This window comes from Sciurus carolinensis, chromosome 14 (genome assembly GCF_902686445.1).
Source record: "Sciurus carolinensis chromosome 14, mSciCar1.2, whole genome shotgun sequence".
Classification (NCBI taxonomy): domain Eukaryota; kingdom Metazoa; phylum Chordata; class Mammalia; order Rodentia; family Sciuridae; genus Sciurus; species Sciurus carolinensis.
The window spans coordinates 63355389-63382499 of NC_062226.1; the positions used below are offsets into that span (position 1 = coordinate 63355389).

General features: G+C 40.4%; 1 protein-coding gene, 1 non-coding gene and 1 pseudogene across 5 annotated transcripts in view; 2 read left to right on the top strand and 1 right to left on the bottom strand.

The window, feature by feature from the left end:
* The window catches only part of LOC124964128 (partner of Y14 and mago-like), a 34412-nt pseudogene extending 13383 nt beyond the window's left edge, over window positions 1-21029 (top strand).
* LOC124965056 (small nucleolar RNA SNORA33) lies at window positions 20294-20424 on the bottom strand. The gene has a single exon (XR_007105068.1). It is a non-coding gene; the product is annotated as a small nucleolar RNA SNORA33 (small nucleolar RNA).
* A 12-nt stretch (window positions 21030-21041) lies between the features above and the next one.
* The window catches only part of Gldc (glycine decarboxylase), a 95382-nt gene continuing 89312 nt past the window's right edge, over window positions 21042-27111 (top strand). For 3 of the 4 annotated variants that reach the window (XM_047525447.1, XM_047525445.1, XM_047525446.1), the window contains exons 1-2: window positions 21043-21509; window positions 22037-22115. In XM_047525447.1, the coding sequence (XP_047381403.1) occupies window positions 21255-21509; window positions 22037-22115 (334 nt within the window). In that variant the 5' untranslated portion in view covers window positions 21043-21254. Of the gene's footprint in view, window positions 21510-22036; window positions 22116-27111 lie in introns of all 4 variants that reach the window. The other variant, XR_007105031.1, reaches the window with a different exon arrangement.

A 27111-nucleotide genomic window follows, 5' to 3' on the forward strand; every position in this document is an offset into this window, starting at 1 on the left:
CTCCAGGACTCTATGCTATCCTGTCACCTCTTTCTCAAGAATTCTCCTATGTCAGGCATGGTGGCACATGCATGCCTGTAATCCCAGCAGCTTGGGAGACTGAGGCAGGAGAATCTCAAGTTCAAAGCCAGCCTCAGCAACTTAGTGAGATGCTAAGAGACTCAGTGAGACCCTGTCTCTAAATAAAATACAAAAATGGGCTGGGGATGTACTCAGTGTTAAGTGTCCCTGAGTTCAATTCTCCCTACCCCCCCAAAAAAGAGAATTCTCTATGTTTCCTTCAGGAGACCCTCAGGTTTGGTCAAAACTGTTTGGGTGAACCCAAGAGAGTCTACTAGGATACACTTGGTTTCCTAACCCCTCACCCCATCCAGAGGTAGGCGGCTCTCAGGCCTCATCCTAAGATCTGACTTCTGACCTCCACCCAACATTGGCATTGGCCTGGTGTCCTTCCCCTTGAATTTCTCCCCCTCAAACTCACCTTTTTGGGGCCAAAGTCAGCTTCCTGCAATCCAAAATCCCTCTTTTCTAGACTTTTTTTTTTTTTTTTTTTTTTTTTTTTTAATGTCTGCCAACATCCCTCCTTTTTCTAGAGTCAAAACTCATGGTTTGAGGATGTGGCTCAGTGGTAGAGTACTTGCCTGATGTGCATGAGGCAACTCCCAGTACTGCAAAAACAAAACACATCCTCTTTTCTTCCTCTTGTCCTTTGCCTATAAATAGTAAGGGTCTTCATTATATCTTACTAATATCAAGTAATAGTTTTTGTTTTTATATTCTTTCCTGCTACAATCCCCCTTGCACTTAATATGGGGCTTATTTATATATCTTATTTATTTCTGTGTCAATGTCTTATTTTATTTTTAGTATTAAGGGTTGGAACCAGGGCTGCTTTCCCAGTAAGTTGTAGTCCCAGCCCTTTTAATTTCTTATTTTGAGACAGGATATCTCTTAGTTGCTTGAGGCAACTTATTACTACTTAAAAATACAACCATGCTTGAGGCCCTGGGTTTAGTCTGTAGCACTGCTAAAAAATAAGTATGTAGTCAAATATACTTCTATTCGACTTTAAGGGAGTCCCAACTCCCTTCTCCTTGACCCGTCTATAAATATACAGGCTGGAAAAGTATAGACTCTCCAGTATGCAGGAAAGGCCATGTGATCCAGTTCTGACCAGTTAGATATGAGGAAGTCTGCTGATTCATCTGTTGTATGAGGGCTTAAATATATGCTGACTCAATTTCTTAACCCAATCCCTATATTTCCTATTAAATAAACAGAATAATTTCCCTTAGGGGGTTCATGTTCTGTAATCATGGTCTATAACCTGGCCTGTCACTTAAGGTCAGAGAGACAACCTCTTAGCCTATACCTGCCAGTCTCCATGGATTTTGGTAAGAGAGATATAATCAAGCAAGAGTCCCAGGGGCACAGAAAACAGGTGGGTGATTACCAAAGTTGGGGAGAAGTAACTGCTAACTAGGTATGGATTTTCCCTTTGAGGTGATGAAAACATTTTGAAACTAGGGAGAAGAGGTGGTTCCACTGTGTTGTGAATACAATGGATGCTGCTGAATTGTTCCCTTGATTTATATATTTATTTTTGGAGCTGGGGATTGAATCCCAGGCCTCACATGCACGCTAAGCATGTGCTTTATCACTGAGCTATATGCCCAGTCCCAAATTGTTCACTTTAAAATTATTAAGGAGCCTGGTCGATGGTGCCTGCCTATTATCCCCACCATTCAGAAAACTGAGGCAGGAGACTTGAAAGTTCAAGGCCAGCCTGGGCAACTTAGTAAGATGCTGTCTCAAAATAAAAATATTGTTCAGTGATAGAGCACATGCTTTGTGTGTGCAAGGTCCTAGATTCCATCCCCAACACCAGGGGGAAAAAAGGTCAATGTTATGTCATATGAACTCCTTAATGAAAAAAAAAAAAAAAGTTGGCACCAGCAGAAACATCATCTACCCATTCTCTCTTTTAAGGAAAACGAGATGGATGATGGTGTGGTACCAGAGGTATATGGGCCCATGAATCACAGATGGATCAAGACCAAGAGTTATGCACCCTCTTTAGTTTTTCTTCCAAGTTTCATTTTGGGGTATTGACAGGGAAATGGACTGGCACATGTCAGACTGAAGAGAAGAAGAAAAAACTCTTTAGTGACAGGAAAAGCATGTAATGAAAAACATTTTCGTTATGAAAGGACTCATAAAATACATATGAAAAAGGAGTTAGTTACTTGACAGAAATGTAAAAATCCTTTGGTAAATAGCTGCTTTTTTTTTTTTTTTTTTTGCTGTGCTGGGGATTGAATCCAGGGCCTTGTACTTGTGCAAGGCAAGCACTCTACCAACTGAGCTATCTCCCCAGTCCCGTATATAGCTTTTTAAAGTTATTATTTGGGCTGGGGATATAGCTCAGTTGATAGAGTGCTTGCCTCGCAAGCACAAGGCCCTGGGTACAAATACCTAGTACCACAAAAAATAAATAAAAATAAAGTTATTATTTAAAACGAAGTTCCAGAATAATGCTCTGGTTTATATAATTCTGAGAAAGAGATTCAGCAATTCACCCAGAAAAATCACTTCCAGGGCCATTTTCATTTCATTCATGCCATCAAGACCATTCTCAGAGGTCCTCACCCCTTGAATCATTGTAAAAACCCTCAACTGTTCCTCAGCTTTCAAGATTACTTCCTTTCAACAAAAGACTATTTATAGCCATGTCCCATCATGCTGAAAGGAAGGTCCTGACTGGCCTGGGACTTGTATGTCTTTTTCTCCTCAGCTGGGACCAGTTACCCTGTACTTGCAGGCCTGGTCTGGTGCCTCAGTCCCTGGGACAATTCCAGAGTCTTGGCGGGTAGCAAGGCCTGCTGGAGACAGAGTACACCCCACTTCAGCTAATAATTTGGAGTTCTTTTTGATACTTTCCCGGAATTTCTTTAATGGGATCTATGCTGATTCCTTTCAGGGAATGTCTGTTTGTTTGCTTGGTTTGTTTATTTCTATTTATTTTATCTTTTAACTTTTATTTATTTACTTTTTCATTATCTTTTTTTTTGACAATGATAAATATTTTTTATTTTTTAATTTTTAAAAAATTTTTTTGCGGTGCTGGGGATTGAACCCAGGGCCTTGTGCTTGCGAGGCAAGCACTCTACCAACTGAGCTATCTCCCCAGCCCTAAATATTTTTTAAAAAGAATTTTTTTTTTCCTGTTCTTTTTAATTCTCCTTGGAGGGAGTAGAACAAGTTGAGTTTTGGCTGGTGTATAAGTGCTTCTTTAGAAACCTGGGTGATGGGTCAGCCCCTTGAATTGGTGCTCAGGTCATGGCTTAAGTGATCCACCTGTGATTTGGACCTTTTTCAGTACCTAAGTGACTTAATATCAAATCAGTATTGAGGTTGTCCATCCTGGGATTACAGGTGTGCACAACTGCACCCGGCTCATTTCTCAGATCTGGGAACAATATGGCTTTTGCCATTTTGACATTTATGGCATTTATAGCAAGATTTTGACCCACTAAATGACCAATTTCCAATTGCAATGTTCCAATTGCATCATGTAGATTTACCCAAGTTAGGAAATTGTGATGAAAGCAAAATAAAAATAGCAGTCTCTTTAAATATTTGGAGTTGTGAAGATTAACACTTGTGTAGTACAAGAGGAGGAAGGGAAGGAATATGAAAAATATTCCTAATTCAAAATGATTATATTTTACATACGAATAACAGGTAGAGCAAGGTTAAATGATCTGCTACAATGTATACTTTTGGGAAGTGGCAGAGCAGGAACTTAGCCATGGGGATCTGGTCAGAGCTGAGTTCCAACTTTCCCTCTCTGCAAATGGGTCATTTGCTTAGGGTAGTTTGTTTAGGTCACCTGGCCAGGGCATGAATGTCTTTGTGATTTTTTTACCATGAAAAAGTATACTGCATTTTAAAAAATAGTTCTATTTCTAAAACAAAGCTTCAAAGAGAAGAGATAAAACAAGAAGAAAGAACAGTACTTACTATTTATGCAATGAAATTTGCATTCTGAATGAGGCAGTTCAGATAGAGCCAAGCAGTGGTATTGATCCAGTGACCAGCCCTGCACTGACATCCTGTTACATAGAATTGCCCTCAATATCCACACATTCCGCATCCAGCAGACCAGAAATATTTGGCCAGGCCAGTGGTGCACATCTGTGATCCCAGTAACTTGGGATGCTGAAGCAGGAAGATGGCAAGTTTGAGGACTGCCTGGGCAATTTAGTGAGACCCTAGCTCAAAATAAAAAAATAAAAAGGACTGGGGTGGCTGGGGTTGCGGCTCAGTGGTAGAGCACTTGCCTAGCACAGGTGAGGCACTGGGTTCGATCCTCAGCACCACATAAAAATAAATAAATAAAATAAAGGTATTGTGTCCACTTACAACTAAAAAAAAAAAAAGAAAAAAGAAAGAAAGGAAAAAGAACTGGGGAAGTAGCCCTGTGTTCAAACCCCAATACTAAAAAAATTTTTTAATATTTTAAAAATTCAGTTGTGGTGGGCTGGGGAGATAGCTCAGTCAGTAGGGTGCCTGCCTTGCAAGCTCAAGGCCCTGGGTTCGATCCCCAGCACCGCAAAAAAAAAAGAAAATTCAGTTGTGGTGGGAGGTGCTGACACAGTGTCTATAATCCCAGGAAATCGGGAGGCCGAGGCAGGAAGACCCCAAATTCACAAGTTCGAGGCCAACCTTGATAATTTAAAAGACTTTGTCTCAAAATAAAAAATAAAAAGGGCTGGGGATATAGTTCAGTGGTGAAGCTCCTCACTCATGAGTGAGGCGGAACATGTGTAGACTTGTCATTATTCTCAAAATAATATAGCATAACAACTGTTTACATAGAACTTACATTGTATTAGGTATTATAAGTGTTCTAGAGATTTTTAAAAGTATATATGAGGGGCTGTGGTTGTGGTTCAGTGATAAAGCACTTGCCTAGCATGTGTGAGACACTGGGTTTGATTTTCAGCACCGCATACAAATAAATAAATAACGGTTCATCAACAACTAATAAAAATATTTTTAAAATAAATAAAGTATATATGAAAGTGCACTTAGGTTATATGCAAATGCTACACCTTTTTAGGTTTGTGGGTTTTGTTTTGTTTTGGTGCTGCGGATTGGACCCAGAAGAACATGTGTGCTAAACATATACTCTCCCACTGTACCCTCGGTACTGTTTTTGGTGCTGGAGATTGAATCCAGGGGTATTTAACCACTGAACCACATGCCCAGCACTTTTTTATATTTTATATACAGTCAGGGTCTGGCCAAGATGCTGAGGCTGACTTTGAACTTGCCTTCTTCCTGCATCGGCTTCTCAAGCCACTGGGATTACAGGCGTGCCTGGCTCCTTGATACAGTTTTATATAAAGGAATAAAGCATTTGTGGATTTGGGTTTCCTAAGGGAGACCTGGAAACAGTTCCCCATAGATGGTGAGGACAACTCTATACCAGAACAGCCCAGATCTGGAAGCAAAGGTTGTATGTACATTGCTTATCTTCAAAGTAAATTAGTGGTCTCTGGGCCTTGAATCAGTCTGTGCTCCCACACTGTTATGCAGGTCAATGAGAAAGACTTGAATTCTGATTCTCTTAAAATGTATTTTCTCTGCACAGGTCACAGCTCACTTTCTACATCTGCCTTCCTTCTTTAATTGTAATAAATGGAGACAGTATCTAATTCATAAGGTTGATGTTTGCTAAGTCCAGGGATTCCAGCCAGATCCTTACAGGGCCTCAGTGAGAGCTGAGTCGATTGTCTGTTTAAAAGAATTCATACTAAGTTGTTAATGAGGCTCAGCAGGGCAGTAATTGCTTTTAAAAGAGAAACTAGTTAACATGCTTCTTATTGGTTTGTACCAGGAAGGGATAATTTTTTGGACAGAGGCCACTGGTATTCTGTTTTCCAATCTCCCACAACATCCTTAGCCAGGAAAGAAAATTTAGGCACCCATCTGGCATCTAAATCAGTATACAATTCTGAATATCTGGGAAAACAAAGCATCACCTGGGAGCCAGTCCTCCTTGGGAAGCTATAATTTACATATGTCATAATTCCATCTTTCATAAAAGAACCTGCAGATTCACAGCATGGCATCCTGAACTGAAGTTCTCTGAAGAAGCTGTATCAGTACTGAAGATCCTGGAAACTTGCTTTGGCTAGGACAAAGTGATTGTAGAGAGATAGGATGTTGTAGATTAGGATCCCAGATTATCTTGGGCTGTCTTTAGTCCCTTTTAATAATCATTTACTACCTACCTCTGTATCTGAACTAACATCCTGAGGACTGCTAGGTTAAACTCTTAAGAGTGTGCCTAATGCTTCCACCAACATAGCTAATAAATGTGTGGATTTATGGCTTTTGTCCTGTGGCTATAAAAATTCATGTGATCTCTTCCACGGTGAAACACGTCACTCAGGGTAACTGGAATCCATGTTCTTGGGCATGATAACTTGTATTTGACTCAGAATAACGATTTTCTTATTTTCTTTGAAGCAGGTTGTTATGTCAAAAGCATTAAATTCAGTGCTGTAACGATGGCATTCAATTAAATTCGTCCTCATTCCTGGTATCTCACAGTTAACTTAGGAGCACTCATGGAAAGGAGAAATGTGACAGAGGTTTTAGGACTTGGGATCTAGATGCTACTAAATTATGGTTTCTGCCCCTCCTTTCTAGCTTTGTGACCTACATACGTCATGTATACAGAGAAGTCACCCAAAGGAAAAATATGTGAAACTCACAAAAAACTCAAAAGAGGTGGTTTTGAATTCAATCTTAAATGTCTGAGACAAAGAAAGAGGGGTTATGGAGGAGGTGGCCAGGAAAAGCACCTCAAACAAGGGTAAGGTTGGTTCTGCAGAATCGAGTTGCTGCTTTCTCTGCTCATTAAGAGTTCCTAGTGTTTTTAGACCTTCACAAAAGTAAATAAAAAATAAAGCCTTCTCTTCTCATATGAACAGGAAGCACCCTTATAAATGGAGATTTCCTTTATAGATGCAAATCTCTCTCACAAAAAGGAATTTCTACTCTATTTTCACTATCTCCCGGTGTCTGCTCTTTCCCAGAACTACCAGTTCAAAATAATCCTTGCCTCAAAGAGGTATATTTTGAGGTAATATATTTCACACCTTTACAGTCATCTTTTTAGGCAGTGTGTTTTGGACCCCATCTGCCCAATGGCCCCAAGTCCCCTCAGAAGTCACCTTCTATCATTGTGGAACATGTTTCCTGGTCTGTGAGTACTGGTGTCTGTGTGAAAGAGATCGTTACTTGTCCTCTTTATTATTTATTTATTTATTTATGTTGGTAGTGACAATTGAACCTGGGGGCACTTTATCACTGAGTCATAAGCTCTCACTAAGTTGCTTAGGGCCTCTCTTAGATGTTGTCTTAGCCTCAAATTTGTGATCCTCCTGCCTCAGTCTCCCAAATCGCTGGGATTATAGGTGTGCACCACTACACCCAGCAATAGCTATCTTCTTTAAGAGGTTTTCTGTCACTCATGACCTAAACTAAATAATAAGGTCCACCTATCCCAAAGGGCAGGAATTCCGGGCTTGACAACTCCTTAAAAGAATACAACCCCTGTTAGTTTCCTTTTAAAGAAGATAGTAGATGCTAAATCAGGATATCATTTAGTTCTGGTTGCAGAGAAAACTCTTAATATGGATCAGGCATAAAATATTTGGAGGTGTAAATATCATTAGAATTTGAAGGGAGAGGTTGGGTGCCATGGGGCATGCCTGTAATCTCAGCAATTTAGGAGGCTGAAGCAGGAGGACCACAAGTTCAAGGCCAGCCTTGGCAATTTAGGGAGAACTTGTCTTAATATAAAACATAAAAAAAAAGGGCTTGGAGACATAGCTCAGTGGTAGGGCACCCCAGGGTACAATCCTCAGTACCTGCCTCCACAAAAAAAATTTTGAAGGGAGGAGGAAAAACACCAGTAAATGTTGATGTTTGGAATGTTGGTTTCATTTCTCTGACTGCTATTCCTTTAGGCTCATGTCCCATTGCCCTTTTTTTTTTAATGGAATTTTCCCACACAAAGGAAAAGAAAAAAAGAAAAAGTTAACATAACAAATACGTCTTTCATTGACTTAATTCAACAACTACATACTATTGGCCACATTTGTTTTATATGACTGTCTTTTAAATATCTGTACTACTTCAAAATGAGTGGCAGTCATCATAACTGCTCTTTCTAAATACTTCATAGGTGTCTCCCAGATATAAGAATATTGTCCTACATAGCCATTAACAGTTAGGATAACAAACACAAATTCCTTAATGTCATGTAATATTCAGTGTTTTAAAAGTCCTGTCCTCAGAAGACATGGAGACATACCCATATAAGTACAGTAACCTCATACTAGACAAAGGTGCCAACAACTTACAATGGACAAAAGATAGCATCTTCAACAAATGATGCGGGAAAACTGGAAACCCATATGCAGTAAAATGAAATCAAAACCCCATCTCTCGGGCTGGGGAGATAGCTCAGTTGGTAGAGTGCTCGCCTTGCAAGCACTAAGGCCCTGGGTTCAATCCCCAGCACCGCAAAACAAAAAACAAAAACACCCCATCTCTCACTCTGCACAAAACCCAACTCAAAATGGATCAATGATCTAGGAATTAGACCTGAGACTCTTCACCAAATAGAAGAAAAAGTAGGCCTGAATCTTTATCATGTTGGCTTAGGACCAGACTTCCTTAACAAGAACCCCATAGCACAAAAAATAAGTGCAAGAATTAATAAATGGAATAGATTCAAACTTAAAAGCTTTTTCTCAGCACAGGAAACAATCAATAATGTGAAAAGAGAGCCTTCAGAGTGGGAGAAAATCCTCTCCACACACACCTCAGACAGAGCACTAATCTCCAAAGTTTGTAAAGAACTTAAAAAATGTTACAGTCAAAATACAAAGAACCCAATCAATAAATGGGCTAAGGAAATGGGCAGACATTTAACAGAAGAAGATTTATAGGTGATGAACAAATATATGAAAAAGTGCTCATCATCCCTAGTAATTAGAGAAATGCAAATTAAAACCACCCTAAGATTTCATCTAACTCCAATTAGAATGGCTATTATCAAGAACACAAGCAATAATAAGTGTTGGTGTGGATGTGGGGAAAAAGGTACACTTGTACATTGCTGGTGGAGTTGCAAATTGGTGCAGCCACTCTGGAAAGCAGTGTGGAGATTCCTTAGAAAACTTGGAATGGAACCACCATTTGACCCAGCTATTCTGCTCCTCAGTCTATACCCAAAGGACTTAAAATCAGCATTCTACAGTGATACAGCCACATCAATGTTCATAGCAGCTCAATTCACAATAGCAAGATTGTGGAACCAACTGAGATGCCCTTCAATTGATAAATAGATAAAGAAACTGTGGGATATATACACAATGGAATATTACTCAGTCATAAAGAAGAATAAAATTATGGCATTTGCTGGTAAATGGATGAAACTGGAAAATATCATGCTAAGTGAAATAGGCCAAGCCCCAAAAAACCAAAGGCTGAATGTTTTCTCTGATAAATGAATGACAATATATAACGAGGGGGGGGTGGGGAGAAGAGAAGAATGAAGGAACTTTGGATGGTGTAGAGGAAAATGGGATGGGAGGGGGTGGGAGACAGAAAGATAGTAGAATGAAACAGACAGTATTACCCTATGTATATGTATGATTAGATGAATGGTGTGAATCTACATTGTGTTCAACCTTAGAAATAAAATGTTGTACCCCATTTGTGTACAATGAATCAAAATGCAATCTGTAAAAATAAAAAATAAAATAAAATAAGTTATTTAAGATCCTTAAAAAATAAAAAAGAAATAATAAAGTTCTATCCTCATTACGTTTTTTTTTTTTTTTTTTTTTTTTTTTTTTTTTTTGAGACAGGGTCCTGCTAAATAGCTAAGGCTGATCTTGAATTTGCTGTCTCCTGCCTTAGCCTCCTGAGTCTTTGGGATTACAGATATGTGCCACTACACCTGGCCGATTGTTTTCATTTTTACAAGTCACAAATAATGAATTTTTACTTCTATTTGATACTTCACACTTGGGGTGTGTATGTGTGTGTGTTACTGGGGATTGAACCTAGGGCCTCACATATGCCAGGCAAGTATTCTATACACTGCGATACATATCCCCATTCCCTTTTTTTTTCCTTTTTTGGGTACCAGGGATTGAACTCAGCCCTGGGGATTGAACTCAGGGTCACTCAACCACTGAGCCACACCCCCAGCCCTACTGTGCATTTTATTTAATGACAGGGTCTCATTGAGTTGCTTAGCACCTTGCTTTTTGCTAAGGCTGGCTTTGAACTTGCAATTCTCCTGCCTGAGCCTCCCAAGCTGCTGAGATTACAGGGGTGCACCATGGCGCCCAGCTCCCATTCTTTTTAAATTTTATTTTATTTCAATGTAGGGTCTTGCTAAATTGTCCAGGCTGGCTTTGAATTTGTGATCCTCTTGCCTCAATCTCCCAAATAGTTGAGATTACAGGTGGGTGCCACCTTGCCTAACCTCTTTATGTTCCTTCTTTATTTCTTTAATTTTTTTTTACAGGACACAGTTAAAACAGTTTAATAAACCATAAAGCGGTAAATCCAAAGCAGTAAAGAATATTCTAGACACTCGTGGTATCTAAATATGTACTTGGGTTCAAGGAGGACATCCGAAAGGGAGGAGCAGTATCTTTAAAGATTGAGCTTCTCTTTCATTAACTGTAATCTGGAGCTCTTCCAAGTCCTATGGATTTAATGTGTACACTTTTGGTGAAAAACAAGAAATCACACAAGTCATCAGAAGGAAGTGGTAAAGAAGCAGCTTTCTGACTAAGTCTCTAACACGTACAGCAATTCTTCTGGCCTTTGTTTCCAGGAGCTAGTGAGGGGCTATGGGTTCTTGTTAGGACGAGTTGAGAATTGCTACTTCAAAATTCACTTAGAAGAGCTTTTAACATGCCTGTGTGGGCACAGCATTAAATTGCATTGGTTTTCTGTTGTCACTACAAACTTGATGGCTTAAAAGCACACAGATGTTTTATCTTCCAGTTCTCTAGATCCAAAGACTCACAGTGACCTCACAGGCTCAAATCAAGGGGATTCTGCAGGGCTGTGCTCCTCTGTGGAAGATCTAAGGAAGAATTAATTTCCTTACTTTTCCACCTTCTATAGAGGTCACTCTCGCAGCACCATTCACCGACTTCCAAGCCAGCAATGTTGTAACCCTCTTCTGTAATCACACCTCCCTCTGGCCACCAATGGGTTTGAAGTCTTATATCATTACATTAGACCTAACCAGCTAATACAGGATAATTCTCAATCTCAAGGGCCTTAACTTAACCTTACATGCAAAGTCCCTTATGTTATGCAAAATAATTTAGTCACAGGACAAGGACATCTTTTGGAGGACTTTATTCTGGCTTTCATATTAGCTAAATAATCTTGTTTTGACCACATGATAAGCTGCTTTTTTTTTTTTTTTTTTTTTTTTTGGTACCAGGGATTGAATCCAGGAGCACTTAACCACTGAGCAATATCCCAGCCCTTTTTATTTCTAATTTTGAGACAGGGTTTTGCTAAATTGCTTAGAATCTCACTAAGTAGCTGACAGTGGCTTTGAACTTGAGATCCTCCTACCTCACTCAGTCTCCCCAGTCATTGCATTATGGCATGCAACACCGAGCCTGGCTTAATGAATTTTCAAGCTTGAATATAGGGCCATGGTTTCCAGTGTGAAATAAATCTGTCTATCGTGGACATCCTTGTTTGTTTCCATACTTGTTTCACAACCATTTATTTATTTATTTATTTATTTATTTATTTGCGGTGCTGGGGATTGAACCCAGGGCCTTGTGCTTGCGAGGCAAGCACTCTACCAACTGAGCTATCTCCCCAGCCCCACAACCATTTATGATGCTTACTGTATCCATCTAGAACACCTTTCAAAGTATCTTTTCATCCACTGAGTAGCTTACAACTCTCTTTAGTTATATTCTGGTTCTGAAAGAAAAATCTTAATTGAACTTACATGTTTCTTAGGAATACTCCAGATACCATATTTACACATCACTTAGAGCTGAACTCAAGGAAGCGACTACACAAAAGAGGATCTGGGTGTCTGGGAGTGTCTGCTTGGACAAACCTAAACCAAAGTGTGGGTGACCAGCAGAGACGTTTTTGCTAAGCTGGGAAATGGTAGATGGTGGAGACTGACCCCAAGGCTGTCCAGGACCTCATCTGGGCAGTGAAGACACTTCTGCAACAGATGCAAGATAAATTTCAGGCCATGTCCAACCAGATCATTGGAAGAATTGATGATATAAATAGCCTCATTGATGATCTGGAGTAAAACAGACCTCATGACCCAGGCTGGGGTGGAAAAACCCTCAGGTGAAAACAGAAGAGTTGAAGGTTTCCAATTACACTGAAATCTGTGACACATTTTTTCCAAGCCAAGAGAAGACTGATTTTTTTGCAACTGTGTATAGACAGGTTTTTATATTATAGTGCATTCTTATCACATAATATAGAGAGAGTTGTTAGAGTGATTCCTCCTCCTTCCCCATTTTCTCAAACATGTTATCTTCACATCTTGGAACTTGATCCGTTGTGCTATTAATTATTAAACACTAAAATTTTGACAGTTCCTGGAAAAAATAATCAACAGTGAATGGAAAAGATAGAGGAAAGAATCAATGAACTTGAAGGCAGAGCAATACCAATTACCTAACCTAAAGAACAAAGAGAACAGATGGGGAAAAAAGTACTCAAAGAAATAATGTCTGACAATGTCACAAATGTGTGTGTGTAATGGGAATCCTGCATATTTAAGAAATGGAGTGAAAGCTAAGCCCAATAAGCCCAGTGAAATCTATGCCAACACAAATCATAGTCAAACGTCTGAGTAGTAGAGACTGAAGAAAAATTCTGAAAGAAGTACAAGAAAAATGACATCTTATCCATTGTGGGTAAATCATTTGAGTGACAACAGAGTTCTCATCAGAGATCACACAGGCCAGAAGGAAGTAGCACAACATTATTCAAGTACTGAAAGAAAAAAACTGTCAACCCAGAATCCTACTTCTCATTATAATAATATCCTGTGGGAATGGAGGAATATAAGTCATTCTTGGGGCAGGTGGTGGGGGTGGGGGGGAACTAAGAGAATTAGTTACTGACTTAAAAAAAAAAAGGTCAAAAGGAACTTTCTGTCTCTCCCTCCCTCTGCTATTCTCTCTCTCTCTCTCTCTCTCTCTCTCTCTCTCTCTCTCTCTCTCTCTCTCTCTTTGCATTGGGGATAAAACCCAGGGACATTTTACCACTGAGTTATATCTCAAGCTTCCCCCACTCCCCCTGCTTTTTAAAAAGTTTAAATTTTGAGACAGGGTCTTGCTAAGTTGCTTAGGATTTCATTAAGTTGCTGAGTCTGGCCTCAAACTTGCAATCCTCTAGAGTGGTGGAATTACTAGTATGTGCCATTGCACCTGCTTAAAGGAAGTTCTCTAGACAAAAAGAAAAATGATTAAATAAGGATTTGTAACAGCAGACAGGAACAACGAATATTGGAAAGAGAAAAACTATAGATAAATATAGGACACTTTGCTACTCCTACATTATGTTTCATAGCTGAAGCAAAAAATGGCAAGACTGTCCATCTACTGTGAATGGGGGAAGAGAGGGAGAGAGGAAAAGAGGGACAGGGAGAGAAAAAGAACACTTCCGTGATACCTTTGAACCTTTTAATTCTTTGATCATGGCACAAATAAACATAGGTTATTCCCCAACAACGCATTATTATTGTTTCTGGTTTCCTATTTTGGGGAACAGCAATTCCAACTTTCACTTGGAGCCAGGCCACACCTATAATCCCAGCAATTTGGGAGACTGAAGACAGGAGGATCACAAGTTCAAGGTCAGCCTCAGCAATTTAGCAAGGCCCTGTCTCAAAAAAATAAATAAATAAAAAGGGCTGAGGGTGTAGTTCAGTGCTAAAGTGCCCCTAGGTTCAATTCACAGTACCAAATAAACAAACAAAAGATAAATTCAAAGGCCCACTGTCTGTCTGCACTGTGAGATGAACTTAAAACAAGTCTTCATTTAAATTTGTACACATTAGGTGTAGTGGTGTGGTCCTACAGTCCCAGCTAATTGGGAGGCTGAGACAGGAGAATTGCTTGAGCCCACGAATTCCAGACCAATCTGGATAACATGGTGAGATACTGTTTCCAATAAAAATAAGGGGTAAATATGTATACATTAAAGAATACTCTTTGTGTTACAGGTTTTGATCCATACATAGTGTTATGTGTCCACCACTGCAGTATCATACAGAATAGTTTCACTACTCTAAAAAAAGTCCTCCATGCTTCCTCTATATTACCCTCCCTTTCCTCTTCCATCTCCCCACTGCAACTACTGATCTGTTTACTATCTTTTAGTTTTTTTTTTTTAAATGTTTAGATGTTAGTAGACCTTCATTTTATTCATTTATTTATATGTGGTGCTGAGAATTGAACCCAGTGCCTCACATGTGCTAGGCAAATGCTCTACCACTGAGCCACAACACCAGCCCTTACTATCTTTTAGTTTTGCCCTTTCCAGAATGTCATGTACATGGAATCATCTGGTATATAACCTTTTCATACTGGATTCTTTCATTTAGTAATATGCATTTAAGATCTCTCTACATGGCTCAATATTTTATTCCTTTTTATCCCTGTATTCTATCGTGTGGGTGTGCCAGTTAGTTTACCCATTCGTTTACTGGAGAGCTTCATTGCATTTGGCTTTTGATGCCTATGAATAAATCTACTATAAACATTTGTATGATGAGTTTTGCACGGATATACATTGTATTATTAGATGATTAAATACCTAGGACCATGATTGCTGAGTCAAGTGATAAGAGTGTGTTTAACTTTATAAGAGACTGCCAAAGTATCTTCTGAAACACAATTATTATTTTTCCCCCACATACCATTATCATTTTTTAATTCTCAACAATGAACATGAGTTCCTGTTATTCTTTGCCAACAATTGGTATTTCCAGTTTTTAGGGTTTTAGCCATTCTAATATGTGTGCACTTATATCTCATTGTTTTATTTTGTATTTGTCTAATGACAAATGATGTTGAACATCTTCTCATATGCTTATTTAACTTCTGTATATCTATTTAACTAAAATCCATTTTTTAAAAATTTGAGTTGTTCTGCTTTTCTTTTCTTTTTTTTTTCTTTTGGTAGAGAACGGAACTCAGGGGCACTTTACTACTGAGCTACATCCCCAGCCCTTTTTAAATTTTATTTTTAGGCAGGATCTCTAAATTGCTGAGACTGGTCTTGAACTTGTGATCCTTCTGCCTCAGCCTCCCTAGTCTCTGGGATTACAGGCATGAGCCACCATGCCTGACTGTGTTTTCTTTTCATTCTCTCTTTTTTTTTTTGGTGGGGGGAAGGTACTGGGGATAGAATCCAGAGGTGCTTTACCACTGAGCCACATTCCCAGCCTTTTAAAAAAAAATATTTTAGATACAGAATCTGGCTAAGTTATTTTAGGGCCTCAAGAAGTTGCTGAGGCTGGGTTTGAATTTGAAATCCTTCTACCTCAGCATCCCAAACTGCAGGGATTACAATATATTTTTCTCTATTTTGTGAATTATGGTCAATTTTTTTGGTGATGGAAATCAAACCCAGGGCCTTATGCATGATAAATAGGCAAGCGCTCTACCACTGAGTCAAATCGCCAGCCCCTATTTTGTGAATTATGATTTGGTGTTATATCTACCAATTCATCACCAAACCCAATGTTACACTGGTTTTATCCTAGATGTCTTATAGCTTTGCATTTGACATTTACATCTATGATTTATTTTGAAATAATTTTTGTCTGAGGAAGACTTTCTCCTCTTTTGAAAAATAATTTCATTGGATAGAATTCTAGGTTTTTTTTTTTTTTTTTCTCTCCATTCCCCCAGTACAGAATTGAACCCAGGGGTATTTTTACCACTGAGCTACATCCCCAGACATTTTTAATTTTTATTTTTAGTCAGGGTCTCACTAAATTGCCCAGGCTGGCTTCAATCTCCCAAGTAACTGGAATTACAGGTGTGTACTACCACACCTGGTTTAGGCTTTTAAATACTTTAAATATTTTATTCTATTCTTTTCCTGCTTGCATTCTTTTCACCCCCACCCCCATCCCCCACCCCTGCTTCAGTGCTGGGGATTGAACGCAGGGCCTTGTGCTTCCGTACCAACTGAGCTATATCCCCAGCCCGAATTCTTTCTTATAAGAAGTCTGCTGTCATTCTATCCTTGATCTTCTGTAAGTTGCTTGCTGTTATTTTTTTATTCTCCTTCCTAGCCTGGCATCTTTTTTTTTTTTTTTTTTTTTTTTTTTTTTGTAGCGGGCAGTGGTTACTGGGGATTGAACTCAGGGGCATTTGACCCCTGAGCCACATGCCTGGCCCTATTTTGTATTTTATTTAGAGACAGGGTTTCACTGAGTTGCTTAGCACCTGGCTTTTGCTGAGGCTGGCTTTGAACTCTCAATCCTCTTGCCTCAGCCTCCCTAGCCACTGGGATTACAGGTATTGGCCACTGCTCCCTGCCCAGTCTGGCATCTTTTAAGATTTTTTTTAATTGTTTTTGTTTTCTGCTATTTGGAGTGCTTGGATGTTCTGGTCTTTTTCATTCTTTGTATTTCTGTGTGGAAAGCTCCTATCAACCTATCTTCAAGTTCACTGATTGTTTTCTCAGTCACATCAATTCTACTCATGAGCATTTATAAGGCAGTTGCATTCTAGCATTTATTCTTTATTATTTATTAAAATCTCCTTATCTTTGCTCACAATGATCATCTGTTCTTGTCTGTGTCTACTTTTTCCATTAATCTTTTCTTTCTTTCTTCCTTTTTTTTTTTTTTTTTTTTGGTATCAGGGATTGAACTCAGGGACACTTGACTACTGGTCCACATCCCCAGCCCTAATTTGTGTTTTCAATTAGAGACAGGGTCTCACTGACTTGCTTAGAACCTCTCCGTTGCTGAGACTGGCTTTGATCCTCCTGCCTCAGCCCCCCAGCCATTGGGATTACAGGTGTGTACCTCCACACCTGGGGTTACTTTACATTTCTTACCTGGTAATTCTAACATCTGTATCACATCTAAGTTGTTCTAATCATTGCTTTGTCTCGTCAAACTGTGTTTTTTCTTTCTTTTGGACTTCTTATAAGCCTTGTATTTTTTTTTTTTTTAAGTCTAATATGCTATATTGGGTAAAAAGAAATGAGGTAAGATTTAGTGTGAGGATTTATATTAATTAGGTTAGGAGTTAACTGTGTTTAGTTTGTTGTGGCTAACAATGCCAAAGGCTTCATAGTCCTCTAGTGACCTTGTATTTTTTGTCTCCCTTGTTGTTTTGGGGTTTCCCTACATTTTCTTTCTCAGAGAAAGTCTGTGTCTTGTATCCCCATTAGCTGTAATTATTGAACCCTTGTTGGGCTTGTGGTAAGTTATAGGGGAGAAGGAATGTTTTATAATGTTCTGATTAAATGTGTGTGTGTGTGTGTGTGTGTGTGTGTGTGTGTGTGTGATTTTTGGTTTTTGCCTTTTTTTTTTTGGTACCAGGGCTTGAACCCAGGGGTGCTTAACAACTGAGTCATATCCCCAGTCCTTTTTATTTTTTATTTAGAGACAGGGTTTTGCTAAGTTCCTTAGGGCCTCACTCAGTTACTGAGACTGGCTTTGAACTTTTGATCCTTCTGCCTCAGCCTCCAGAGCTGCTAGGACTACAGGTGTGCACCGCCACACCCTGCAATATTAGTGTTTTCATAGGCTTGTATCTTGGGCTGTGAACTTCCCATATTTCTCCAGTGATACCACGTTTTTCACCTCTGCCTTACTCATTCCCTACCTGCAATTGATTTCCTCTCAGCACTTACCCTGTTGATTATGTTTATTTTTCCATTATGTCAAATGAGAAGGCTGGGGAGGAACATAGTGAGGAGAATTCAGTTACCCAGTTGGGATAAAGTTCTGGTAAGATACTTTTTCTTGGAGAGTAGGCCTTTTTTATGAAGAAAGCTCTGGACGTATTTCACAATGGTTATTCCTCATCTTCGCAGTCAATACCATGAGGTGATATTCCTTGAATCTTCATCATGGAAATTTAGCAGGGTTCCTTGAAGTAAAGCCCATGAGAACTCCTCCAGGCCTTCATTCCCAGGGGTTTCTTCCCCTCAACCTAGCCCAGCAATTCATCAAATCATCATGTGCACAATCTTATCAGTTTATGGCTCCAGCAGCTTCTGCTCTGGTAAGCAGATCTTAACAGATCTGGTAACTACCAGATTTTACCAGAAACAATCATGTATTTGTAGGGAATCACATATGTTTATTTATGTCATGATCAAAGAATCAAAGATTAAAAGATATCATGGAAGTGTTCTTTTTCTCTCCCTGTCTCTCTTTTCCTCTCTCCCTCTCTTCCCCCAATGATAGATAGTCTTACCATATTTTTGCTTTGGCCATGAAACAATGTAGAAAACTCAGGAGGAGGAAAGTCACTATTTATCTATATATCTATATGTTTTTTGGTACTAGGGATTGAACTCGGGGGTACTTAACTACTGAGCCACATCCCCAGCCCCTCCCCCCTTTTTAAAATACTTTTTTAGTTGTCAACGTACCTTTATTTTATTTATTTACATGCAGTGCTGAGAATTGAACCCAGTGCCTCACACATGCTAGGCAAGCACTCTACCACTGAGTTAAAACCCCAGCCCCTCCCCAGCCCTTTTTTGTATTTTATTTAAAGACAGTCTCACTGAGTTGCTTAGTGCCTTGCTAAATTGCTGAGACTGGTTTTGAACTCGTGATCTTCCTGCCTCAGCCTCCTGAGTCTCTGGGATTATAGGTGTGTGCCAACATGCCCGGCTACTTATCTGTATTTTTGCTCTTTCCAGTATTTGTTTTTCTGCTCTCATGTTACAAATCAATCCTTCTTTTATCATTTTTCAATCCTTCTTTTATCATTTTTCTTTCTGTCTAGAGAACTTCCTTTAAGCAGGTGCAATGGTACATACTGGTAATCACAGTCTTTTGTTTGTTTGTTTGTTTGTTTTTGGTATCAGGGACTGAACCCAGGGGTATTTAACCACTGAGCCACATCCTGAGACAGGGTTTTACTAAGTTGCTTAAGGGCTTTGCTAAATTGCTGAGGCTGGCTTTGAACTTGTGATCCTCCTGCCTCAGCCTCTGGAGCTGCTGGAATTACAAGCATGCACCATGGTGCCCAGTACCCCAGCCACTCCAGTACCTCTTAAGACTGAGGCAGGAGGATTACTGGATCAGGTAGCTAGGATTACAGTTGTGCACCACCACGCTGGTTGGATAAGATCCTTTTTCAAGGATCTTGTCTTTCTTTTTTGTTTTTGTTTCTTTAAATTTATTTTTTCCATACTTTTTTATTGGTATATTATGGCTGTACATAATGGTGGGATTTGTCATACATGTATACAAATAACAATATAATTTGGTTAATATCATTCCTCAATATTTCTTGTGTCCCTCCCCTCCTCCCTTCCCCTAGTCCTTTTCCTCTATTCTACTGATCACATTTACTTTCATGAGTTCCCCTCACCCAACACACACACCTTTCTTTTCCTTTTTCCTCTTTAGGTTCCATATATGAGAGAAAACATATGACCCTTGACTTTTTGGGGGGGTACTGGGGATTGAACCCAGGTGCACTTAACCACTGAGCCACATCCATAGTCCCTTTTTATATTTTATTTTGAGACAGGATTTTGTGAAATTGCTGAGGGTTGTTTTGAACTTGTGATCCTCCTGCCTCAATCTCCTGGGTCGCTGGATAACTGGGTTCCAGTTATCCTTTCTTTCTTTCTTTTTTTTTTTTTGTGTTGGGATTGAACCCAGGACCTTGTGCATGCAAGGCAAACACTCTACCAACTGAGCCATATCCTCAGCCCCATTGCATTTTTTTTTTTTTGAGGAATATGAATGAAAACTTTATTTGCTCATTTCTTGCATTTGAAGTACTCTTCGATGACATCCTTGGCCTGAGATTCTTTGCCATAGTCCTTAAAAATAAAAAATAGATCATATGCAATTTCTTATTAACACTTCAGTTTTACCCAAGTTCTAAGCACTAATCACATACTAAAGTCTTAAAAACTGAATGTCTTATGAAAAATGTTCCTCATCACTATTTGTAGCCATTTTCAGGGACCTTAAAGACTTCAGTGTCCTTAAGGCTCGTAACATGGCATTATTATTGCCAGCTTTTCCTAAAATTTCTGCAGAAACACATGCAGGTAAGCAGAGTCACTAGCTGGCTTCCCATTGTATTTTTAAAATACCATTTTGTTCTGAGAGATGAGAAGACAAATGCTCAGAAAGGTTGAGTAATCTTCATAATCCCACAAATATAAAAGATCTCATTTGCTCATAAGGTTCCCATGAGATATGTCAGGAACAGATACCCTAAAATTAAGGAATGGATACTAACTTTTCGTTTATGTTTTGTAGTGTAAGGGTTTAAACCTAGGACCTCATTCATGCAAAGCTAGAGCTCTATCACTGAGCTATATCCTCAGCGCCTAACGAAGAAGTCTTTGAGTTTGCCCTTGCTGTGAGAATCATCTTCCATTTCAGAGTAGTGCCGCAAGAAACTTCTCCGGGACTCTTAGGGCTGTCTACCCTGACACTCTGGCAGGGGGCACACGGCGCATCCCGAATCCGGCATCAGCCAGTGATGGAAAAGGAGGCTCCACCCGGGATGGCAGACTCCGGGCCAGGAGCTGCAGTACTCCACCGAGGGGCTGAGAAGAGGGTAGGAAGAGGGGAAGGGGCGGAAACAGCCCCGCCCCCGCCCCTTCGTCCACTCCCATTGGCCAAGGGCTTCCTGGCCCCATCCCCCGCCCGCCTCCCGGGCGACGCTTAAAGTGTGCGGAGCAGGTGCTTCGCGTGCACTAACAACTTTGGGCCAGTGTTGGGGTTGACTGCTGCCCTCATTCATTGCTCCCAGGCATTTATCGTCTGTCCCGCCGCAATCCGACTGGAAGGGGCTCAAGGCCGGACGCAGCTGCCACCCAGGGACTGAGGCCAAAGGAGGAGCCCAGAGTTTCGCTGAGCCTCGCGGGTTGGGGGGGAGAAGGCGACTGAGTCCATGCAGTCGTGTGCCAGGACATGGGGGCTGCGCCTGGGGCATGGAGTCGGGGGCGGCCGCCGCCTGGCTGGGGGCGCGGGACCGAGTTGGGCGCCGCGGGGCCGAGACAGCAGTAGCGGCGGTGGGAACAGCGGCGCGACTGGGGCCTCGCGCCTCCTCGAGCGCCTCCTGCCCAGACACGACGACTTTGCTCGGAGACATATCGGCCCCGGGGACAAAGACCAGAGAGAGATGCTACAGGCCCTGGGGCTGGCGGTAAGGACCTCCACCTGGCCCTTGGGCCTCCGCTCCGCCCTGCGCGGATTCTGCCAGCCCAGCCTCTGGGCTCCAGCTTTAAACTCTGCTGCCCTCCGCGTGGGTCCCCGGCCTGAGCTCACGCATTTGATCACGGCTCCTTCCACAGCTTACTTTCCGCCCGACCCGCTCTTCTTGTCTCAAAACCGTGCATTTAAAAACCGCCCCTAACCTAAGCAGCCAGGCAGATAAGCTGTAACTTCGTAAAAAGAGCAAACAGAAAGACCCCCGGATTAGAGAGGGTTTATCCCGTTATTTCCCAGTTGCAGCCTAAAATCCAACCCTGATTCACCACCCGCTTCATGATTTTTTTTTCTCCAAGTGATTTCTGGTTTGCACAAAGTTTTTCTTTTTAGAAAGAACACCTAATTAGGCGATTTAAATGAGGCTCTCACAAGCCTTTGTAGAGTCAAAACACAGAGGTGCCTCTTAACTCAGGGGCAGCTTACTCTGCCTTTAGTATTCACCTACTTGCCTTTTAATTTTAGAGCATTGATGAACTGATCGAGAAGACGGTCCCTGCCAGCATCCGCTTGAAAAGACCCTTGAAAATGGAAGACCCTGTTTGTAAGTGGCCTTGGAATCTCTCTTGAGTTCAGCTTGCTCAGGCCTATTTGCCTTCTGTAATCTCGGAAGATTCAGCTCTCGGGATAGGATTGCTCAAAATTGGAAATATGTTGACTAAAATAAAACAGTGACTGTTACCTTGGAGACCCGTAGAGAGTGGGATAGTTGGTTCCGGGAGACAGAGACGCTTTCTAAGCCGTTATCCTAGGGCCCAGCTAGGCTTGTGGAAGACTCCCCACTTCCTAGGCACCCCCACGTGCAGGGTTCTCCCTTCGTTTGTGTTGAGAATTGTCATCTCTTTGCAAATCAGGATAGAGTCACAAAGGAAAAGGGAACTGGCTAAAATCACGCCAAGTAGGGAAGAGACAGACATGGGAGGAGACCCAGACATCGCCGCCTCCCCGCCCCAGCCCAAGGTTCTGTATATCACAGTAGCTTCAAGTAGTTTATCTGATATCCAGATTTTGTGCTACTGAAAGGCAGCAGGACTTTTCAGGTCCCAACGATTTTTTTTCTAGAAAAACACACAAGATTCATGCTTGTTTATGAAAACTCAGTTTACTCAGACTTTCTTAGAATTTTATATTTGAGATGATTTTAATGGTCTAAAGATTGCCCTTCAGAGGTATTTATGAGGATATTTGCCTTTCTTGGAGTGAGGGAAGAATCTACAAGTCAAGGGCACAGGCAGCGCTGAAGAGCTCTTTTAAAAAAATGGGGTTGGGAGTGGGGATCTCACCTGGTCATCTCATTTTCAATCAAGGAGGTACTTGGCTCTTTTACTTCTTGGAGTAAAATGAAGAGAGCAACTGTTTTGTTTCGGTGATAGAAAAAAATTGAGTGCAAGCTTTGTTTTGTTTTAAAGCAGAGGACCTGAGATATCTCTCCCCACACCACTGGCAAATTCTGTTCCTCAAGCTGTGCTGAGGAGAGTTGCCCTTGTTGCTCTCCAATCTGCTGGCAGGGAGCTTGCTCATAAAAGAAAATCTTCACTTTTGTTGAGTTAAACCGATTGATACCTAGAGATAACTGGAAGCCTTATCTATTTCAATTTCTGAAAATCATAATTCAGATTCATTGTGTGAAAAGTGAAGGGTTGTATATTGTGAGTCTTAGGTGAGTATTTGAAAAAATGAATGCCTTCCTGAGACTTTCAAAGTCAGAATATTTGTTACTTTTTTTTTTTTTTTTTTTAACAATGTAATTAAAATAAGATGTTCTTTTAAGAGCATCAGAACCTGGGAAATACATCAAAATTGTCTATTCTTTCTTAGTTCAGCTACTTTGTTCTGCTGAGTAATTTGACCATTAGGTGATTCCTGTTTCTTCTCTCTTTTTGAAGCAGTCTCATGAGTACTTTGCAACTTGAGTGTAAACTTTAAACCTGGAAACTTCTGTGACATTTTGGTTTGGTTCCATCTGGTTAGTCTGAGGCGACTCAGAAAATACTGCATGGTCAGGAGTCCCCTTGCCCTGAAGTGGACAGGCTCTCCAGAGGCTGGGGGAGGGTACATTTGCAAGACATGAATGTTTTACTCTGAGGTGTGCTCATGTCATGGCTAATGAATGTTTTCCTAGTAGTGGGAGTAAATTGGTCCAGGTAACCTCTATAGGCAACATTTCCATTTAATAGTGGAACAGCATTGTCCAAACTTGATTTCATGTGAGTGTGCATTCTAGTGTAGTCAGAGAGGAATTTTGGACCAAGTATTTGCCATGTACAACCATAGCTGTAGTAAGAGCAACTTACAGGAGTCTTAAATGCCCTTATTGCTGACTAAAAAGATTGTGAAAATTTTGAGCAGTGTGGAGGTAGTTGAGCTAGTTCTTATGCATAACTGAATAATCTCAAACATTTATGTAGGGCTTATCATGTGCCCTACACTGCTTTACAGTGCTTCTCAGCTGGTCACGGTGGTATTTGCCTTTCTCAGTGACTTGGAGGCTGAGGCAGGAGGATTCCAAGTTCCAGGCAACTTGGTGAGAACTTATCTCAAAATAAAATTTAAAAGGGCTGGGGATGTAGCTCAGTGGTAAGGTGCTCTTGGGTTCAATCCCTAGCTTCCCCTCTCTCACAGAAAATAAAGTGCTTTTCATGTTTTATTATTACTTAAAAATGTCTTTTTAGTTGTAGATGGACACAATACCTTTATTTATTTATTAGCATGTGATGCTGAGGATCAAACCCAGTGCCTCACACATGCTAGGCAAGTGCTCTACCACTGAGCTACATCTGCAGCCCCTCATGAATTATTATTTGATCCTTATTATAACCCTATAAGGTGTATAGGGTTATTATTATCTATTTCTGCTCTCTTCTCTATTTCTCTTTTATTTGTTTTTTGAGATAGGGTCTTACTATGTTGCCCAGTCTGGTCTCTGACTCATGAACTGAACTGATTCTCCCACCTCAGCCTCCCAAGTAGCTGGGACTATAGGCATGTGCCACCATGCTCGGATATTATCTACCTTTTAGAAAGGTAGAAATCATGGTATACAGAGAATATGTAACTTGCCCAGGGTCACGGCCTGTGATCTTTTGGTGGAGGCAAAATACAAACACAGCTCCACTGCCCACACTGCAGCCACTACTCCGTATGTCTTCATGGTGCCCTATGCAAAGTAGAAAACTCCTGCCCTGACTCTTCTGAAGTACCTAGATAACAGAAATGCACAAACTCCTAGAGGAATCACTATGCCATGTATGTCAGCACCAGTGGACATGTTAAGGACTCTGTTGTGAGGGCACCCACGAGAACCACCTGGGTGGTTGAACTGTAGTACTGAGGCTAAGTAGTGAAGGAGCTCTGATGCTCTGCTGGAAAATCCTAGAGATACTGCTACAGGTAGAAGGACCAGCACTTACAGGGCAGAGCAGCCTGCCAATATTGGGGAAGTATAAGTGGTTCCATCAGCCAGGAGGGATGGACCTCCCCTAAGATACATGAGAAAGTGCTTTGAGAAAATGCTTTATCAATTAGCCTCTTAGTCATTATAAATAGAAACAAGCAAAACCACTCAGATCAAAACCTTATCAGTTTAATCCTAATCAGATAATTTTCCCTCTCTTATCCATAGATATCACCACCCCCCAACCAAAAAAAAAAAAAAAAAATTGAGAAGAATATATTTCAATGGGAACATTGGTTTCTCTGTTGTCATCATTTGTGATTTTAGCCTTTTCATTATTTTGCATATTCTGTCATACTATGTATTCATTTTGTAATTGATACAAATTAACTTTTTTTCTTTTGGTTCAGAACTAGATCTATATCTTCAGTTCTCTGTATTTTGAGGCAGAGTCTCACTAAGTTGCTAAGGTTGACCCCGAACTTGCAATCCTACTGCCTCAGTCTCTCAAATTGCTAGGATTACAGGTGTGTACCATGGTACCTGGCTAATTAATACAAAATTAAAAAATACTTGATTAACCAAGCCAGTCACTTTTAGCCACAGTATGCCTTGCTGTGTGGTGTTTTCAGTGAAGTCATCTTAAAATAGCCAGATTGAACTAGACTGAAATAACTTTACAAAATCTGCAGGGATTAAAGTTTACACAAAAGTACATTGCTTTTCATGGGCATACTTTGGTAGAAACTAAATTCCCTAATGTTCAAATTATTGAACTAGAGCTGAGGAGCTGAGCTGTTGGAATGAGACATCTGATAGACTTGTGAGAACTGAATGTTCTAATCATTTTAGAGTAATTTTTTTTTTTTTTTAAATAAATGGTTAATGAGGGCAGTGATCAGAGGGAAGGGGCATTGTGTAATGCAGCTGCAGGTGGTGACTTCTTCACCCCAGTTGGGTTGGACACGAGTTTTGGTCAAAAGGCAAGCCTTAGAGCTGTGAAAGGGAAACCTGTTGGCCCTGGAAACTGAAGGAGGGTAAACTAGAAGTGGAACATCCAAAGTGATTGGTTAGGGGTGCATATTTGGCTTCATCTGGTTGGTCCTAACTTGGAAGTGGGAAAAAAGTGGAGAAGCTGCCAGTTACTTTAAAACAATTGTTATGGATGTTTTTGTTCAGTTCCAGGATTGTCACTAGGGATAGCAATCTGGCTTTCTGCAAAGCTAATTTACAGTATGCTGTCTTCCTGGGTGTTTTTTTTTTTTTTTTTTTTTTGGTAGATTATTAGTTTACTGTATAGATTGTGGGTGAGAGTTCTGTTTTGAAATAGGGGAAGGCTCTTGCCCATATTAGTCCCTTACAACAGAATTTATCTTATCCTTATGTTTTTGTCATTAATTCTTTTTTTTGGGGGGTGGGGGGTAGGTACTGGGGCTTGAACCCAGGGTTGTTCTACCGCCGAGCTACATCTCCAGTCCTTTCTGTTTATATTTAAATTTTGAGAGAGTCTCACTAAGTGGCCCAGGCTAGCCTTAAACTTGTGATCTTCCGGTCTCAGCCACCCAAATTGCTGGGATTACAGCTTGCACTTCCACACCCAGTTTGTCTTTATATTATTAGGCATATACCTGATGATCTGACTAATACCTTGAACAATCAACCTGTTGCCTAAATTTTTTTTTTTTTTGTTTTGGGCCCTGAATTCAGGGGCACTCTACCACTAAGCTACTACATTCTAGCCATTGGAAAAAAAAAATTATTTTATGTATTTATTGGTTTTAGGGATTGAACCCAAGGGCACTTAACCACTGAGCCACATTCCCAGCCCCCATCTTTATTTATTTATTTTTATTTTTTATTTTTTTAATTTGAGACAAGTTCTGGCTAAATTGCTTAGGGCCTTGCTAAATTGCTGAGGCTGGTTTTTTATTTTGCATTGATTTTTTTTTTTTTTTTTTGAAAATATTTGTTTATTTTCATTAACATTTTGACAGTGATAAATTAAAAAAAATTCTTTTCATACGTGTATATAGGGTAATAATGTCTGTCTCACAATCTACAGTCCTTCTCCTCCCCACCCACCCTCCCCCTCCCCTCACTTTCCTCTGTACATTCCAAAGTTCCTTCATTCTTTCCTATCTACCCC